The 20,368-nt window shown below is 49.7% G+C and overlaps 2 protein-coding genes across 2 annotated transcripts; one reads left to right on the top strand and one right to left on the bottom strand.

The window, feature by feature from the left end:
- Positions 1-1,937: 1,937 nt before the first annotated feature.
- LOC123188077 (zinc finger protein 7) lies at positions 1,938-2,641 on the top strand. Its single transcript, XM_044600111.1, has one exon. It carries the CDS (start codon positions 2,019-2,021, stop codon positions 2,544-2,546), a length of 528 nt encoding a protein of 175 aa, XP_044456046.1. The 5' UTR covers positions 1,938-2,018; the 3' UTR covers positions 2,547-2,641.
- A 1,484-nt stretch (positions 2,642-4,125) lies between these two features.
- Positions 4,126-5,647, bottom strand: LOC123188078 (zinc finger SWIM domain-containing protein 7). The gene is made up of 4 exons (XM_044600112.1): positions 5,258-5,647; positions 5,040-5,145; positions 4,825-4,932; positions 4,126-4,631 (listed from the first exon to the last, which is right to left on the bottom strand). Exons 1-4 carry the CDS (start codon positions 5,350-5,352, stop codon positions 4,530-4,532), a joined length of 411 nt encoding a protein of 136 aa, XP_044456047.1. The 5' UTR covers positions 5,353-5,647; the 3' UTR covers positions 4,126-4,529.
- Positions 5,648-20,368: the final 14,721 nt, after the last annotated feature.

Below are 20,368 nucleotides of genomic sequence, written 5' to 3'. Positions count from 1 at the left end.
ATCGGGATGTATATAGATGCATTTTAAGTGTAGATTCATTCATTTTGCTCCGTATGTAGTTCATCTAATGGAATCTCTACAAAGACTTATATTTAGGAACAGAGGGAGTATCATGCATGCATGCATGCACTCATTATGGTGGTTGTCTATATATGCACACATATATACGCTTCATCTGTTCCATACATCGTTCCAGAATCTGGAGAATGGACAGCCCAGGACTAAGCGATGCAAGCAATTGCTTTCTACTCCATCCGTTCCTAAATATTTGTTTTTTTAGAGATTTCAAATGGATTACCACATACGGATGTATATAGACATATTTTAGAGTGTAGATTCACTCATTTTGCTTCGTATGTAGCCATTTGTTAAAATCTCTAGAAAGACAAGTATTTAGAAACGGAGGGAGTAGTTAATTGTGACACACAGGCACACGAGATAAAGCAAGGAAAAAGCTGCGAGAATAAAATTAGGAGACAAAAAAAGAAAAGAAACAAACAAACAAGCACAAGGTGAGATGGTGCTGATGTCATACTTAGATGTGAGATATTATCTCTCATCTAAATGAGATATAGTCAGACCTTTGAGATTATCACGACACATCAAAAGATACTACACATCAAGTCACCAAGGTGATGTAGCGGCACAGGAAACGGGATCCGTCCATAGTCGCATGGATCAACGAAAACCTGCCGCAACACTGCAGAACGAGATGAGGTATGAGGCAGGGCGAACAGGGACGAGAGCGACGTATAACAGACCAGGCCGTCGTCCCACCTGCCCACCCGGGGTTTGAAGAATTCTTCTCAGCGTCGAACAAAACGAATCCTGTTGCCTCGGCGCAGCGCTCCCTACTGCACCCTCCCTACCCCGCCCGGATCAGGCTGCCAGAGTCACCAATCCACCAGGCGCAATCAGCATCCAACCTCACGTCTCCCCCTCACTGTGACCCGAGAGAAAGCAGCGGTCCAGTTCCATGGATCACAATCATATAGGCCCAGTTGTCTCCGAGGCGAGCAGTCAAAACTCAAAAGTGCTCCTCCATGTATCACTATACAGAATAAATAAGTACAATCATTGTGCTGTGAGTGGATCATGACCATCCACTTGTTCCCGGGCAGAAAGCTCCTGCGTGTTTACCTCGGGGAGTGCCGAAGAGTGGCGGATGCACTCAAGCTGAAGTCATTTCGAAGCCGCTGATGCAGGCTAAGCTTTAGGGCTAGATAGAGAATGCCAGGCGCCGTCCATGCCTGAGCCTCAAGAGACAAAAAGAGAGAACGTGCATGAGATAAGATCAATGATGACCTCAAATCAAAAAAAGCAACAACTACGTTTGAACAAATAATATCTAGGCTGTAGCACTTTTAACTGAGAGTGCTATATTGTCAATCAAACTAATCGACTGGAAAGGGTTCATATTAAATGGGGTTAATCCACGCAAACTTCATTATTGACGCTGAACAAAGTCCAGCAGCGAAAAAGAAGACGGCAGTTTCACCGTTCGGCCGTAGCAGACTTCTTTTCCGCATACATTTCCGAACTAATCATGGTAAGGAAATATACAAACATGAACAGTGGATTCCTAGATGACAGGTGAGCAAATCAGAAAATGGTCAATCATACTATGAGGTTTTTCAAACTGTACTACGTCATAGAGATATGTACTGCAACATTGGTACCTGAAATAGGCCCATATCTGATCAGGAAAGAACTAGATAAGAAACTGAAGTTTCCCGTAACGGGACAGTATACATGTAAGACGCACCTTACGGGATAACAAAAAGCCAACGAGCTGACCACCACGACAAGGAAACTGGTACGTAAGCAAACTAGGAAGATAGATAGGCATGCAAACTAGCATATCCTGATCCACTTTAAACTCCTGGAAACTTTTGCCTTTTCCCCTGAATTATTGCCACTTGCAGACCCTTGCTCCTTTTTATAGCAAGCGAGAGGACTACCATCATAACACAAACCTTGAGCAATCCTCTATTGCACCACTCCCAACAAAGAAAGAAATGAAGAGAGCACCTGAAGCAGAAGAGCAGAAATTAGCTAGCCAAGGTGATGAAGCTGGTCGCGCCGACAATAGTACACCGACACCATGGCTAAAGCTGGGCCTTGATGCACTGAGAAGTGAAGAAGCTAAGCCTCCAGAGGCCACCCCTCAACGGACGTTCTCCTGCAACTACTGCCTGAGGAAGTTCTTCAGCTCGCAGGCCCTTGGTGGGCACCAGAATGCACACAAGAAGGAAAGGTGTGCAGCCAGGAGATCACGAAGCTTTCAGCAACTGATGATACGCTTTCCTCCAGCTGCTTCCTTCATCCAACCTATGAGGGCCAGCCCCCACTCCACAATTCTGACTGCGCAAGGTGAAAGGGCCGCTGTTGTTGTTGCAAGATTTCATGACGGCCAAATGAGAAACAGGATGCCTTTTGCAGTAGAGGAAGCTGCCTATTTCGTGTGGCCTGGGAGCTTCAAAGCAAGTCTTCAGGAGCCCATGAAGCAACCAGAGGAAAATATTGATTTGAGCCTGCATTTGTAATTTCTAATCCATAATTCCATGTATAAACATTTTCTGTGAAGTCAATATTTTGCATCATCTTTTGAGGTGAGGGAATAAGATTCCAAACTTGTACCCACAGTTGCAAGTGAGTTCTCAGACAAGTCTCAAAAATAGAAAAAAATAATCTATGTGTGATACCTGGTAAAGAGTAACAAGTTTAAACTTGAGTAATTTTCAATCTAGTTACTAGGAAGTAGGAACCATACATACAATCCACCGATCAGTATTAAGCTATAATTGAGATAAGAAACAAACTTTAGTCAGCACCATAGTGGTGATTATCGTTGCTCTAAGGACTCCAATTCAAACTTATGTGCCTCACTTGATCACCAAACGTTGTTTCAAAAGATAAACTACATGCAACACATTTGCTGCTTTATCAAAGACTTAAACATTTTTATGCATTAGAAGTTTGTTAGCAACCATGAATGCTCTCTGGACTTTGGAGCCTATCAAACAACACCAGTTGTATTGAACTATCATCATATAAAGGCTAACAGCTGCAACCTTAAAGATTGCATTTGCATATCTCAAGTCATACATGTGAATACGTGTATTCTTGTCAAAGACAGGATGTTAATTGGTTCATCAGTGTGCATGAATACAAGCAAAGTAATGTGGAAGAATCAGAAGAAAATAATAATAATAAATCGACACATCAATGGATGCATATGTGGAAAGAACAAAAGCCCATTATTTTAATGCTAAAGGCAAGTGCATGGCATAGGAATCTTCTTGTGGAAGCATAAAAACAAGCAAGGGGATAGAGAAAAGGTGAGAATGTGAGATGCCAAAAGAAATATTTAGAAATGGAAACACGGGGTGACCACAACTGTTGGCTACAATGTATACTACAAACTTCCATGAGAACACTTCCAACGATTACACTGTATATGCAGAAATTGTTGGCTCACAAAATCATTGGAAACTAATGTCTCCGAAATACATCACATGTACTTCTGGAAAGCCACCTCCGTAAACTATTTTGATATTATATGATTTTCAGTAGGCTCTCTCATTAATGATATACTACAAAGCTAGAAGATTCCGGTGTTATTGTCTTCAACGTTTAGAATTCAGTAGCCATATATCATAGATAAACCACAACATTCTTGTAAGCTTAATAATATTCATCAGTATTAATTATGCTGGTTTTTAAAGGCGTGGTATTCACCAAATCTGAAAAATAAACTTCAACGTATTAAGCTGAGGGCATCATCTTCTCACCAAATAAATCAAAGGTACTCAGATACAGTAAAACATGTGGTCCAGGAACTAGCTAATCAGGTGTATTAGCATCCATATCTCAGATATTATTACCATGATGCTCATTTGCAAAATTAACTATGATTTACTGCAGTAGACTGGAATATATCGATTACTGTAGTATGCCAGAACCCTCAGGTTCAAATAGCAGGAACTCTGTAACATACGGTCATTGTGTATCATATCAACATTCCTGCTACCCAAGCATCACTATACAAAAGCATCATAGGAAAAGAGGTTATCTTGTGAAAATATTGTAATGTGTTGAAGGACTGAAAAGACTAACTCGACATGAAAGAAAAATTAATCATCTCAATTCATTGATCAGTTCACATAACTCAATGATTTCACGGTCTCATACATGTCTCCTCATTCTTGTAATCTGATAGACTGATACAATGAAAAAGAAGGTGATACTGGTTTCTTGAAAAGAGATAAGGTGATAATATTCTAACCCTGCAGATTTTACCACAGCTTCTTGGACACCCTTTTCCTATCTCTATACACACAATCAATGTGGCATAACATTGCAGCGAAAGGATTGCCAAGCCTATATAGCACTCAGAAAGACCTTACCATGATGATCAGAACACTTCATTAAGTTAAATTCAGTCTTTTAGAACGGCAGAGGTGAGACAACCCCCAAAAAGACAGTCATTCATAAATGTATTGTGCATTACTTAAATATTCAAGCAGTCAGAGGTTAGCAAGCATGTGAGCGAGCTCCTCATCAGTCACCTCCATCTCCTGGTGTTTGCCGACAGCTTCTGCGAGCCGCGCTGCCAACTGGTGCTTACACTGAAAAGAAGAAAAACAATAACCCAAAATCAAAACAAGATTTCCCAGTAACCAAGAGCTACCGATTGCAGCTGTAAGCCTGTAACAGCGCAATGCTTATTTTGGATTCCAAATACATCCATTCCTCTAATGGAGAATTTCACGAGGCTCGGTGAATAATGTGGCCGGACGAAGTAACAGAGACGGCACTTACGCAGAGCTGCTCACCGCGGCCGACGATGTCATAGAAGAAGGAGTAGCAGGTGCAGAGGTGCTCCGGGAAGCAGATGTACTCCTCCTTCCTCTTGGACTCCCCCATCACCTGCAGCGCCAATCCAAAGCAAGCCGTCGTCAACCGGCCGATCGCCTGCTGGCTCGGCCACAGCACGAGCAGCCGTGGGAACCGAAAGGTAAGGCGCAGGAGCAGACCAGGAAGAGCGAGCGGCCGCTGGGCGCGCCGGTGACGCGGCGGACGCCGCCCTCGTCGAGGATCTTGCAGGCGCGCAGCATGTTCTTGCCGAACAGGTGGTCGAGGCTGCACGCACGCCAGAACCGGTCAGGGGGTCGAGACGGCGAGGCGCGCATGAATAACAACCGAGCGAGACGGTGGCGCCGCGGCGGTGCCGGGCCTGTTTGGATTCACTTACATGGACAGGTGCTCGTCGGTGGCGTGTCCCGCGGCCTTGATCTGCGCCCACACGGCGTCGGCCACGGCGAGGGCGACGCCGGCAGCGACGGACATTCGGGCGACGGCGGCGGCGTCGGTTGCGGTGGATCACTGGACTGGTGGGTTGCGCGCGCAAGCCGTTTGATGTTTTGACGCAGCGGAGGCGGAGACCGGAGAGTGCGACCCGTCGAGGCGAGGCTTCAGGGTAGGCTGACAAGTGGCCGTGGGCCGACATGCCATTTTTTTTTGCAGAAACAGAAACGAAAACAAAATAAAATCGAATTTTCCACTATAAACTGAACTCCAGCTAGCTCAACTAAGAAGAAGGAAAATGTGAAATGTGTATGCACAGGTCGGCAAAACGCCGATCAATTTCTCATTACAAAACACCGGAGCCAACAAAAAGCAAAATGAGCTACATTTGTATACGCATCTTGGGCCTCTGATCTAGCAGAGCGCCGCCACATTCGGAAGCCACGATCCAAGCATGGGCGACGCGGGAGCGCCAAGAATCGGATGGCACGGGAGCAGGCAGCGGTGGTGTAATCACGTCAGCGGTTGTGGAGCGGGTCGGAGGAGTTGGGCACCCGGCGCTCGCTGCCCCTGACGAGGCCGTCCGTGGTCGCCGGGACCCGCGGCCACCACTTCCTCGCCCGCACGTCGAACGCCGCGTCGGGCGAGCGCGCCTCCGCGGCCGCCTCGGTCGTGCCGGCGGCGTGGCCGTCCCCTCCGGCCGCCGCCGTCGCCCCCAGGAGGAGGAAGGCGACGAGGAAGAAAAGGAACCTCTGGCTGGCCGGCATCTCATGCATTCATGGGGGCAAGAGGACCAGACAGAGTGGATGGATCAGTGGGCTGTAGACTGTAGTACCCTGCTGCTCTGTGTGTGCGTGTGCACGAGAGAAGCTGAATCTCCTGAGGCGCTCTGCTCTGCTGCCAATGTAACAGCGCCCGCGGCCGAGAGAAAACTTGAGCGGATTAGCGAAGTGGCGTAGTAGTGGTACCGTGCAACAGTCAAAGTTGGAAAGCCCTTTATACTGCCGTAGCGAGGCAGGAGCTACGAGGACACAATCATTCGGCCATGTATACCGCATGACTGAAAGGGTAGGAATGCTTGCCACACGCAGAGAATCTTGGCAACAGCGGGCAGCAGGCGCAGACATCAGCAGAAGGCCTGTTCCGGCTCTTGTCTCTGACCCATTCGTTGCTAGCACTACTCTATTTCGAAGTGAAATTACAACTGGTTCAAAGTGCCAAAAGAATAAAATGTGGTTCAAACTTCAAGCCATCACCACGTCAAAATAGTCAAATATCATCTCCATCTCCATGTCTTATGTTACGGAGATACTAGTAGGTTAATTTTGTGAGATTAAGGCATGGGAGTCCCGGACAAGGCACAGGTGTCCATGACGCTTTTAGGTGAGGAGTTTAGTGAGCGAAGAATCGGAGGTTAGCGGCAGATTAGGTGAACGGCCCGGGAAACAGGGGACACGGCTTTCCATGCGCGAGGGAAAGGCCTTGAGCGAGCTCGCTCGCTCCACAGCCTATGCATGCCCAGCATCTTTCTTTTCTTCTTTCTTTTCTCTCCTTTTGCCGAGCCAGAAGCCAGCGGCCATGCAGCGGCGGCAGAGGGGGAGCGAGAGCGTGCGTCGCGGCGCCATGGCCGTGCCTCTCGGGCGCTGGGTCGCGTGTCCCCGTGAGCGACCTCAGCTTTCCGCTCGCGACGGACAAGGCCGGGGCTGCTTTTGGGGCTCCAACTGCTACAAAGCGCAGCCTGTCGTGCGTGTCTCTCCCGTGCGGGAGAAGTGACGACGGGGGCAGAGAGGAATCTGCTCTGGGCGCTGTCAGCCCGCGACACTGAATCCTAATCCGAAGCTTGAGTGCAACAGCAATAACGTCACGGCATCTTAGAGCAACTTCAATGGGGCAACTCACTGTTTGGATCGGCCGCAGACAGAAAAGGCGGCCCAATGCGCCGACTCAAATGAACGCGTGTCTGTTTGGCGTTCGCATGGCGACCCATTTTCACTCCCGCGCGTGCTCCCGCCTCACAACCCCCCCCCCCCCCCCTGAAGGACGCCATCGACCTCGATGCCGCCGCCGGCCTCGCCTCCCTCGCCTCGTCCGGCACGGCCGCCCCCTCCGGAAAAGGCAAGCCTCGTGCCCCGCGCAAGACCGCCGCCGCGACTGAAGGAGTCCTGGACTAAGGGATTCTCGGACGTCCGACCTGTTGTCTATGGGCCGGACTGATGGGCTGTGAAGATACGAAGACTGAAGACTACACTCGTGTCCGGATAGGACTCTCCTTGGCGTGGAAGGCAAGCTTGGCGAACAACTATGAAGATTTCATCTTATGTAACCAACTCTATGTAACCCTACATCCCCCCGGTGTCTATATAAACCGGAGGGTGTAGTCCGAATAGGTGATACTCAATATCGTAGTCATACAGGTTAGATTCCTAAGGTTTAGCTATTACGATCTTGTGGTAGATCAACTCTTGTAACACTCATATTCATCAAGATCAATCAAGCAGAAAGTAGGGTATTACCTCCATAGAGAGGGCCTGAACCTCGGTAAACATTGTGTCTCATGTATCATGTTACCATCAACTTTAAACGCACAGTTCGGGACCCCCTAATCGAGATCCGCCGGTTTTGACACCGACATTGGTGCTTTCATTGAGAGTTCCTCTGTGTTGTCGCTGAAAGGTTTGATGGCCCCTTCAATCATCAATAATGGCGTTGTCTGCGGAGAAACTTTCCTCCGCGGACAGATCTTTGTGTTCGGCGGCTTCGCACTGTGGGCCAACTCGTTTGGCCATCTGGAGCAGATCGAAAGCTACGCCCCTGACCATAAGGTCAGATTCGGGAGCTTGAACTACGTCGCGGACATCCGTGGAGACTTGATCTTCGCCGGATTCGATACCGCCGTAGCCGCTCCCGATGATCATGACTTAAATCTGTCATCGGGCCGCATCCAGGAGATCGCTCCTGTAACCACTCTGGCCCTAGAGCCGGAGCAGGCTACGCCATCCAAAGATGGGAGGATTAACCCCAGCACGGAGGACGCAGATTCCACGGCGTTGGAGCTGCACATGGACCTGGTCTCACTCGATGCCTATGCCACTAGAACACCGGACTCGTCTCCGTCTATAGGTTCCGAACCACACGAGCCCACAAACACCGACCTTGATCGTTTATCGATCTTCGAATTCAGCGCCGCAGACATCTTCCAGCACTCGCCTCTGGGCGATGTGCTAAACTCGTTAAAAATTCTGTCCTTAGCGGAGGACTCTCAGCCGAACTATATCCGGCTCGAATTAGGGGTTGACGATGGAGAATTTCGCTTTCCACCCGCCACCCACTTTATAGCCACGGTCGAGGATTTGACCGACGAACTTGATTACGACTCCGAGGACATCGACGGTATGGACGACGATGCCGGAAAAGAAGAAGACCAGAACCCGCCGTTCACCGGACGCTGGACGACCACTTTCTCGTATGACGTATACATGGTGGATGCACCAAAGGAAAACAGTGGCGACGACAAGGAAGACCCAGTTGAGAATAAACCTTTCGAAATACAGTCCAAGAGCCGGCGTCAGCGGCACCGCTCTAAGTCATGCCGCAGTAAAGATAGCAACACCGACACAAGAGAAGATGACACTCCGGAAGGTGCCGAAGACAACGAAGACCCCGTCGGCACAACAAACGAACAAGACGAACAGGAAGATGCGCAGGTTAGCCCTGTTAAACAGGTCATGCACAAAGATTCGGAGAATGGCAGTTACCTTCCGCTCTCCGAGGATGAGGTGAGCCTTGGCACCGAGGATTTCATCGTGCCCGAGGAACCTCTTGAGCAGGAGCACTTCAAGCGCCAGCTAATAGCCACTGCAAGGAGCCTGAAAAAGAAGCAGCAGCAGCTTCAAGCTGACCAGGATCTGTTCAATGATAAATGGACTGATGTCCTAGCAGCTGAAGAATACGGCCTCAAGCGCCCAACCAAAAGCTACCCAAAGCGTAAATTGCTACCTCGGTTCGACGAGGAGGCGCCGGAGTATATACCACCATCGTACAATGCGGCTGATCGGTCACCGCGTGGCCGGGACAAAACGGCAACCCATGTCGAACACCAACCCGCCCCGCCTCGTCACTCAGGCAAAGGTAAATTCGCCCACGGCCATACATATGACCTTCGGCAGAACTTGAACAATAAAGCAGGACCTACCAGATCAATCTATGGATCGCGAGGACGCACCTCGACACGTGACAAATGGCCACCTATTCGGACGTGACAAACCCAGTCATGCGCAGGCCGAACACCGTAGATGAACTTCATCAGAGCCGCGTCACGATACGGCCCGATACAGAGGCCCCACACACCCTCATTGCTTCACTGATGAGGTCCTGGATCATGAATTCCCTGAAGGATTCAAGCCCGTTGAGGGAGTCCTGAATTAGGGGGTCTCCGGACAGCCGGACTGTTGGACTATGAAGATACAAGATTGAAGACTTCGTCTCATGTCCGGATGGGACTTTACTTGGCGTAGAAGGCAAGCTAGGCAATATGGATATGCATATCTCCTCCTTTGTAACAGACCTTGTGTAACCCTAGCCCCCTCCGGTGTCTATATAAAATGGAGGGTTTTAGTCCGTAGGACAACAAACAATAATACCATAGGCTAGCTTCTAGGGTTTAGCCTCTCAGATCTTGTGGTAGATCAACTCTTGTAACACTCATATCATCAAGAACAATCAAGCAAGACGTAGGGTTTTACCTCCATCAAGAGGGCCCGAACCTGGGTAAACATCGTGTCCCCTGCCTCCTGTTACCATCCGCCTTAGACGCACAGTTCGGGACCCCCTACCCGAGATCCGCCGGTTTTGACACCGACATTGGTGCTTTCATTGAGAGTTCCACTGTGCCGTCACCGTAAGGAAGGATGCCTTGTCTCGTTGTTAAAAACAACATTACCGCCGGGGGGCCCTGGCTGTCGACCAAACTCTCCGGCTAGGCAGTTTCATCATGACCGCCCGTTCGGCTGCTGCACAGACAATGACTTCTCGGGTCATCGAAAACAGCCTCCATGTCAGCTCAGAATTTGCCGAGCAGATGGATCCAATGGAGCTCTCATCCCTAAATGAGCTCTTGGATCGCATCACTGCCTTGGGAGTCGCTACGGACTATGATCGGATTGGGCTTAAACCCGATCAAAGGGAGACTAACTCTCCACCGGTCACCCATCATATTGCGGTGGTGGAGGAACAATGCGGCGATTCTTCCTCTATCTTGAGGACTAACTATGTCCGGATTCCTGAGCTCTCCGAGCCGGATACCCGTTTACGGGAGGACATCACCCAAGCCCTGAACCTAGAGTGAGGCGGCGGGCCAGTCTTATCGGGCAACATCCCGAAACCCGAACTTCCAAGATTGGAAACTCCTCGGCCCCTGGGTCTCAGATCGGGTAAGGGTTCGGACTCAAAGCCACCCACCCACCCAAGCATAAACGATCTTTCCCACATCAAGAAAGCACCCCAAGAAACAGTACATCATTATTGGGCCAGATTCCTCCTTGTGATGAACAAGGTTAAGGACTGTCTCGAGGAAGACACAGTCTCATTTTTCTGCAATAACTGCACGGACAAGGGAATCCTTAACGCCATAAGTCGCCGTGGCATATCACACTTCGCCGACTTGGCGTCCATAGTATGAAAGTACTGTGCGATGGAAAGCGCCTGGAAAACCGAAACTAATTTTTGGGATAATCCGGCTCCGAATATACACCCAGTCCGAAGTAAAAGGGTGCATTATCATAAGACACCCGAGTTAATTACAAAGAAGCAAAGACCCTCTACAGGGCGTGGAACCGTATTGGAGGGATGGCTCAACGGACCCTGCAAAATTCATAGTACAATGGATACCATACCAACACACAGCCTTAGAGCATGTTGGGTACTCCGGCAGGTGGCCAAAAGTGGTGAGGATCTTCTCATCCCAGATGCCACAGAGCACCATCCCGGGGATAACAATACGGTATTAACAATCTTTGAAATCTTCGCATCAAATAATAGGCGCAAGCGAACACTCCGCAGCCTTGCCGAAATCTGCCACGTGGCAGCAATAAATCCATGGAGTGACACGGCTATTACCTTCAATGCTAGTGACGAACCTAAATTCCGAACAGCCCGAGCACCAGCTGCACTGGTCCTCAGTCCAATTGTGGACGGCTTTCGACTCACCAAAGTACTCATGGACGGCGGCAGTGGATTAAACCTCATTTATGAGGAAACTCTTCAAAAAATGGAAATAGACTGGAACCGCATTGAGCAAAGCAGCACAACCTTCAGAGGAATCATCCCCAGTCGGGAAGCACGCTGTGCTGGGAAAATCACACTAGATGTGGTATTCGGCACGCCGGAGAACTATAGGTCCGAAGAAATTACATTCCAAGTGGCCCCGTTCAGTAGCGGATACCACGCCCTTTTAGGTCGGGAGGCGTTCACGATCTTCCAAGCTATACCCCATTACGGGTACATGAAGCTCAAAATGCCCGGGCCCAACGGAATCATCACTCTCGCTAGTGATCCGGACACAGCACTCGGCGCCGAAAACAAAATAGCCGCATTGGCCCTCGAGGCATTATCCGAAGCCCTTGCGGCCGAGGAATTAACTGCGCTGCGCTCCACAGTGGACAGGGACGACATACTTGACAAGAGATCCAAGTCCACCTCTTTTAAACCAACGGATGAAATAGTCAAATTCCAAGTCCACCCAACGGACCCTACAAAAACAGCCTCCATCGGGGCACAGTTAAACCCCGTTGTGGATGCCACACTACGAGAGTTCCTACACAAGAATTGGGACATATTCGCCTGGCACCCCTCAGACATGCCAGGAATCCCATGCAGGCTGGCCGAACACAGCCTTAATATTCTAAAGGGATTCAAGCCGGACAAGCAGACTCTTCAGCGTTTCTCTGAACCTAAGAGACAAGCTATGGGAGAGGAACTAGCCAAGTTATTGAAGGTCGGATTCATTAGAGAAATAAAACACCCAGACTGGCTAGCAAACCTGGTGATGGTACCAAAGAAGGACAAATCCTGGAGCCTATGTGTTGATTTTAAGGACCTCAACAAGGCTTGCCCAAAGGATCCCTTCCCCCTCCCCCGCATCGATCAAATTATCGATGCTACCGCAGGACACGATTCATTGTGTTTCCTCGACGCATACTCCGGCTACCACCAAATCAAGATGGCGGAGTCCGACCAAGCCGCAACGGCATTTATCACACCATACGGCCCCTTCTGTTTCAACACAATGCCTTTTGGGCTCAAAAACGCCGGCGCAACATATCAGCGCATGATTCAGACATGTCTGGAGAAACAGATCGGCAAAACAGTAGAGGCATACGTAGATGATGTGGTCGTCAAAACCAAACACGTCGACTCTCTAATAGACGACTTGAGGCTCACATTCGACAACCTCCGAACATACGACATCAAGCTCAATCCGGAAAAATGCGTTTTCGGTGTACCAGCCGGAAAGCTCCTGGGTTTCATTGTCTCCAGTAGAGGAATTGAAGCAAATCCGGCCAAAATCCGAGCTCTATCACAGTTGGCTATACCAACGGACCTCAAACAAATCCAGAAATTAACCGGATGTGTGGCGGCTCTAAGCCGCTTTATCTCCCGCTTAGGAGAAAAGGCATTACCCCTTTATCGCCTCCTTCGGCGCACCGAACACTTCGAGTGGACGGACGCTGCCATAGCCGGATTGGAAGAAATAAAAGCCATACTGGCAACCAACCCAATCCTGGCCGCGCCAAACATCGGTGAACCAATGCTGTTGTACATTGCGGCAACTCATCAGGTTGTAAGCGCAGTGCTCGTCGTCGAACGAGAAACGGACGGACATAAATTCCCCCTTCAAAAGCCGGTATATTATGTATCCACTGTCCTCACTCCATGCAAATCACGGTACCCACATTATCAAAAGATAGCCTATGCGGTATTCATGGCATCCCGGAAGCTGCGACACTACTTTCAAGAGTGTTCAATTACAGTAGCCTCGGAAGTGCCACTTAATGATATTATAAACAACCGCGACGCCACGGGCCGGATTGCCAAATGGGCCATTGAGCTCCTCCCGTTCGACATAACATACAAACCCCGGCGAGCCATTAAATCGCAAGTATTGGCCGACTTTGTCGCCGAATGGACGGAAGCCGAACTCCCTAAAGAGTATGGCGCATACTCTAATTGGATCATGCACTTCGACGGCTCCAAAATGCTGGTTGGTCTGGGGGCTGGCGTCCTCCTGACGTCCCCAACCGGAGATACAGTTCAATACGTACTACAGATACTATATACAGACTCCAACAACGCAGCCGAATACGAAGCCCTGTTACATGGTCTTCGGATGGCAGTCTCCATGGGCATTCAACGCCTGGAGGTGCGTGGGGATTCAAACCTTGCAATATCCCAAATAAATGGAGACTTTGATGCTAAGGATCCGAAGATGGCGGCCTATCGCAACGCCGTTCTAAAGATGTCAGCTCGGTTCGAGGGGCTCGAATTTCACCATGTGGCTCGGGAAAACAATCAGGCGGCGGATATCCTTGCCCGCATTGGCGCAAAACACGATGCGGTCCCCCCAACATCTTTTTGGAGAGGTTGTTTAAGCCATCCGTGGTATGGGAAGGGGACACCGATAATGATAGTCCGGACCCGGCCAAAATGCCCGATACCGAACACTCTGACATAATCGGAGACTCTGCCACCGAAATAACACCTTCAGCCCACGTAATAATGGCCATCATCGCCCCGTGGACAGAACCATTCCTGGCCTACCTAACTAGGCAGGAACTTCCTGAGGACCAAAATGAGGCATGTTGCATAGTGCGGCGATCTAAAGCCTACAGGGTCCACGAGGGAGAGCTGTATAAAAAAGCACTACCGGAGTCCTTCAAAGGTGCATCTCCGAAGAGGAAGGGCGGAAGCTTTTGGCAGAAATTCAGGCCGGACTCGGCGGCCACCACGCCGCAGCCCAGGCCCTTGTAAGCAAGGCCTTCCGTACATGTTTTTATTGGCCGACGGCCCGGGTAGATGCACAGGATTTGGTCCAACCATGCGTCAGTTGCCAGCTTTTTGCAAACCAAAGCCACATGCCACCCACCACCCTCCAAACAATCCCCATTACCTGGCCCTTCGCGGTCTGGGGGCTTGACATGGTTGGACCCCTTAAAGGGGGAACCCATAAGAAAAAAATACTTACTGGTCATGGTGGATAAATTCACCAAATGGATAGAAGCCAAACCTGTTAAAACGGCCGAATCTGGACCGGTGATAGACTTCATATCCAGGGTTGTACACCGTTATGGTGCCCCCCACAGCATCATCACTGACAACGGCATGAACTTCATGGCTGACGAGGTAAAACTCTGGTGCAGCAACATGGGCATTAAGCTCGATTATGCCTCTGTCTATCACCCACAAACTAACGGCCAAGTTGAGTGAGCAAATGGTCTTATCATGAGTGGCATCAAACCCAGATTAGTGAGGTACTTAAAGGAGTCTAACACGCACTAGTTAGAGGAGCTCGACTCCGTACTCTGGGGGCTGCGGACCACGCCGAATCGTACTACCGGATACACACCCTTCTTTGTGGTGTACTATGCAGAGGTGGTTCTGCCCTGTGACATAATTCATGACTCACCTCGAGTGCACATGTACGAAGAAAGAGAAGCCGAGCTCGATCGGCAGGATAGTCTGGACACCCTGGAGGAGGAGCGCAACATGGCAAAAGCCCGTTTCGTATTCTATCAGCAATAGGCTCACAGATACCAAAGCAGAGAAGTACGGGCCAAAACTTATAACGTTGGCGAGCTAGTTCTACACCTGCCGGAGAAGAAAAAGACCAAGCTCGAGCCCAAATGGGAAGGTCCCTTCATTATTGACCAAGTTCTGACCGGTGGAGCGTATCGTCTGCGGGATGCATCGAATAATCGACTTGAGCCAAACCCATGGAATGCAGCCAGGCTCTGAAGATTCTACGCCTAGTGCCGGACTCTATGTGCGTCTCCTTCCTCTGTCCATTTTTTGCATATACATTATCTGTCTTTTCTATCTTCCTTTCTTTTATTCTTTCTCAAGGCCTTCAAGGGCCAACTTGTGCCTTGCTTGCACACTATTGACGCGCTAACCGCGCTCATTATACCTAGGGGCTTCTTACACATAAGCTTAATTATTCATCTGGGCTTCATGCCCCGCACATGTGTTATTCTTCCGCATGTACCTTTTCTTCACCATTATATGCATCGATATGACTTAAGTTTTGGCCAAGCTGGGTTGCCTGGCTCTTGTATTTATGCCCTACGTTCCCGTTAATTCGGCTAGGGCATAAGGGGAGCACCTCTGCGATTGTTACTGCCGGGTCAGCCGGATGTGTACCTCAGACTGGGTGAAGCCGAAAGCTAGCGTTCTTAAGGGAATATTCGGTCGGTGAACAAAAGATGATTTTTATTTATTTTCCATATGTGCCCCCAGATGTTTTTGCCTGCGTCTCCTCTCGCAGTCCGGACATGCACTTTAGGGCATGCGTACCCAGGGAAAGGAACCCTTAACGGAACTATTCTCCCTGGAAGATGTTTCTTACTACCCATGTAATATAACATAACTAGTTGGATACTTGTCTGTTCAAGCACTAATGACCCCTACGCCTGGTTTCCACGCATACCCCAGTTCTTATATAACTGAGCGGGTATTCGGATACACTCCGGACTATTGGGTCCCGAGGTTGAAGCGAAAAGGTCCGCCATGACAAATGATTTACAATCCGGCTAGAAGGCATTATACATGTCACTTTAATTACATAGTCATGTAGACTGACTAAATTCCTCTTCTATACCATCCAACAGGCTGTCTAGCCTACAATCCTGTTGGGAATACTTTGCGGCTAATTCTACTTGCCCATACACTAAGCTAATGGGGATCTCTTTCCCATCGGGCCCCACAGGTCCAACCTCGGCCATGTGGTTTGGGTCAGCCTTCGTATACCGCGTCTTCACCATGGCCCAGGCTTCCCTGGCACCTTGACGGCAGGCCGATATCTTCCATAATCGGAAGCGCCGCCGTGCTCCCTTGAGCTTCTCCGCAAGCTCTCCAATGCCTTCTGGCAGGGAGACGGATGTCCACAAGGCCTGGGCAATACCTTGCATCACTTGCCAAACTTGTTCGTGCAGTTGTGAGAGCTCGGGTAGAAGATCACCCGCAGACCTGGGCATCTCCTCCGCGGGACGACCCGTCAGCATACCTGCAGACATAACTCTGTTAGCCGACTTCTCCGCCGCACCCTTTCAAGCGTTCGTTCAAGCACTTACTGAAAATGCCATGTCGAAGCCGCTTATTCTCCTTCTCGGAGTCCGCAAGCTGGGCTCGAACATCTTTCAGTTCCACGCTCAGCTTGGTATTGGCATCTTGGGGATTGTTTTTCTCCCGCCTGACCTTAGTCAGCATGCGTTCGCCAACCTTTAGCTGTCGTACGACATGCTGGTCCTCCAGATTCTCTCCGGAGTCATCTGCAATATCTATTGTTAGATCTGCAGCCATGCCGCACACTATATGGTACCTATCATTCTTTGAAACAAATGTTACCAGCTAGGGACTTTTCAGGTTCCTTCAATGCGGCAATGGCGGCCCGAAGTTGGGTCTTGCATTCCTCCAGCTCTTGTGACAGTCGAGTATTCTTCTCTGTAAGAACCTGCACAATAAATGATCCTTAAATCAGTTGTGTAAATTGTTTCAAGTCTCAGGGGCTACTGATACATATAATCGTCATATTTGCTTACCTGTACATCCCTTACATACTGGTCTGTGGCTCTGGCTAGACCATTTTGAGCAGCACGGAGGTACGTGTCTCCAGAATTGAAGGCATCAAATGCCTCTGGTGAGAAGCAAGTGTCACGGAGTATGGCCCGACGACGCCTATGATTCATGGCGCTCTCCACTTCTGAATTTGTGGCGGACAGTCTATCCGCATCCTCTGTAGGAGGAGTATCCGATGTCCGCCCCATGTCGGCTTCCGCCTCTATGTCCGGCCCTGGAGCCCGACTCGTGGAAGCATGACCGGCAGCCTCTCCGGACATATTCCGGCGAGCGTTTTTTCTATTAAAGAAATATGGATGTCATTACATTTTGAGAAAGATGACAACCACGGAGCGGGGTTGTTGTCATATCTCTGCATCGGCGTCTCCGTCCTGACCGCCTTCCTTTTTGGCCTACACGGCCTCGGCGCCTCTTGTTGGCGAGTTGCTGCGGGTTCGGCACGGTGTCCCGAATGCCTTCCCTGTAAAACACCATGTGTATATGGTAGGTGAACTGTCTAAAAGGGGATCCTAGTTTTTGGAGTTGGGAGTTTGGATTTTCTTACGTGCGACGCAGGGAGCAGTCCGGGATAGTCGGCCGTAATGGCCACCATGGCGTCATCACAGCTCAATTGATAGAACTGCCTGTCTATCAGCTCCATGAATATGTCCAAATCTTCTTCGAGTTCGGGACCGAGGGCCCGGTCAGGGTCCTCTGGTTGTGGGGATGGGCTGTTGACCTCCCTTACGGCTTTTCGCAGTTCCTGCCGTAAAATGGCAAGGTGAGTACCTACGACAAAGAATGCGGGAAGAATGGGAGTAAGGAGATATAACTCACCCAGCTTGGAGGGTTGTACATGGAGAATCCATCCCGTGGCTTGATGCAGATGAACTCCTCTTCCTCTCCCTTGAACAACTCGGACAGAATTTTTGCTAAAGCAGCAGCGGTGTCCGGTCCCTTACGCCCGCAACGGGTGGCATCATCTTCCCCGTTAAAACACTACAGGGGGTGCCCTCGATATTGAAGTGGCTGCACTCCCCGCATTATGCATATTGACATAACCTCGATTACTGTCAATCCTGATTGAGCCAGCGCTTTAATCCGGTTCATCAGGTAAAGGACTTCTCTGTTGTCTTCCTCCTGGGGGCTCCGTGGGCGCCAGCTTCGGCGTTTCTTCAAAGGAGCATTGTTGAACTCAGGAAGACCCCACCAAACAGGGTCCGAAAGGGGGACGTCCTCCATATAAAACCATTCCGAAGGCCAGTCCTCGGACATCTTCTTCGGGGTACCGGACAGGTATCCGATTTCGGCAATGCGCCATATTTTGGCTCCGCCTACTTGATAAAGTGACCCCTTCTGTGTGCGGGGGACGAGGCAAAATAACCTTTTCCATAGCTCGAAATGAGCCTCGCAGCCCAGGAATAACTCGCAGAGGGCAATGTAGCCGGCGATGTGTAATATGGAAGCAGGGGTGAAATTATGCAGTTGGAGGTCGTGAAACTCCAGGAGCCCGCGGAGGAATGGATGAATTGGAAATCCGAGTCCCCTTAATAAGTAAGGAACAAGGCATACCCGCTCCCCCATAGAGGGGCTGGGGAAGCTCTCTGCTTGCTCCCCGCCATTGTTGGTGGCGAGCCTGGCTCAGACGGGAACCATATATGCTGGAGGGAGAAATCCCTGAGTCTGCAGTTCGACTAATCGAGTGTGTGAGACAGAACACCTTTCCCAATCACCGGGCTTAGGGCTACGGGGGCGAGAGGAGGAGCTGCGGTGGTCGACCATGTTGGAGTGGATTTTTCCGAAGCGCGCTCCGATGGATTCTCGCTGTGGGAGGATGGTATGGATTGGATCTAAGAATCCCCATCCCTTTAATAGACAATTCATTTACCTGGCTAGGGGGCTGAATGTAAAAATGCCCTGGCTCCTCGTATTCATTCGACGCGTGGAAGATAGCCCTTATTGGGTGCGAAAGCCAAGAGGTCCAACATTTATGGGGCCGGACACTACTTAACAAACATCCAAAATTTGGAGAAGAACCCGCCTTGCAATGTCGAAGACAATACTGCGTGTCGGACTTGACGTCATTGAAGCCTGGTTCGGGGGCTACTGAGGGAGTCCTGGATTAGGGGGTCTCCGGACAGCCGGACTATATCCTTTGGCCGGACTGTTGGACTATGAAGATACAAGATTGAAGACTTCGTCTCGTGTCTGGATGGGACTTTACTTGGCGTAGAAGGCAAGCTAGGCAATATGGATATGTATATCTCCTCCTTTGTAACCGACCTTGTGTAACCCTAGCCCCCTCTGGTGTCTATATAAACCGGAGGGTTTTAGTCCGTAGGACAACATACAATCATACCATAGGCTAGCTTCTAGGGTTTAGCCTCTCAGATCTCGTGGTAGATCAACTCTTGTAACACTCATATCATCAAGAACAATCAAGCAGGACGTAGGGTTTTACCTCCATCAAGAGGGCCCAAACCTGGGTAAACATTGTGTCCCCTGCCTCCTGTTACCATCCGCCTTAGACGCACAGTTCGGGACCCCCTACCCGAGATCCGCCGGTTTTGACACCGACACCCGTGAACATAGAATCATACGATGGGACCACGGACCCCGTGGTGTGGATCGAAGACTTCATTCTCCACATCCATATGGCACGCGGAGATGACCTCCACGCCATCAAATACCTCCCTCTCAAACTCAAGGGGCCCGCTCAACATTGGCTAAACAGTCTGCCTGACAATTCCATTGGCAGTTGGGAGGACTTGGAAGAGGCTTTCCTCGATAACTTCCAAGGTACATATGTTCAACCTCTGGACGCTGATGACTTAAGCCATATAGTCCAGCAGCCCGGAGAGTCCGCCAGGAAATTCTGGACAAGATTCCTAACTAAAAAGAACCAAATCGTTGACTGTCCGGACGCTGAAGCTCTAGCAGCTTTCAAACATAGCATCCGCGATGAATGGCTCGCTTGCCACCTTGGCCAAGAAAAGCCAAAATCCATGGCGACCCTCACGACACTAATTGAAGGAAATATGCCCTAGAGGCAATAATAATGTTATTATTTTATTTCCTTATATCATGATAAATGTTTATTATTCATGCTAGAATTGTATTATCCGGAAACATAATACTTGTGTGAATACATAGACAAACCAAACATCACTAGTATGCCTCTACTTGACTAGCTCGTTAATCGAAGATGGTTATGTTTCCTAACCATAGACAT

This window comes from Triticum aestivum, chromosome 2A (assembly GCF_018294505.1).
Source record: "Triticum aestivum cultivar Chinese Spring chromosome 2A, IWGSC CS RefSeq v2.1, whole genome shotgun sequence".
Lineage (NCBI taxonomy): Eukaryota > Viridiplantae > Streptophyta > Magnoliopsida > Poales > Poaceae > Triticum > Triticum aestivum.
Note: the sequence above shows the minus strand (reverse complement) of the source record. Positions and strands in the feature narration are given on the sequence as shown.

Excerpts from the sequence above, each read along its gene's own strand:
- LOC123188077 (XM_044600111.1), top strand. The coding sequence starts at position 2,019 with ATGAAGAGAGCACCTGAAGCAGAAGAGCAGAAATTAGCTAGCCAAGGT.
- LOC123188078 (XM_044600112.1), bottom strand. The coding sequence starts at position 5,352 with ATGTCCGTCGCTGCCGGCGTCGCCCTCGCCGTGGCCGACGCCGTGTGG. Across the intron at positions 5,146-5,257 it reads ACCGACGAGCACCTGTCCAT|CCTCGACCACCTGTTCGGCA; the intron begins GTAAGTGAATCC and ends GCGTGCGTGCAG. Across the intron at positions 4,933-5,039 it reads GCGGCCGCTCGCTCTTCCTG|GTGATGGGGGAGTCCAAGAG; the intron begins GTCTGCTCCTGC and ends TTGGCGCTGCAG.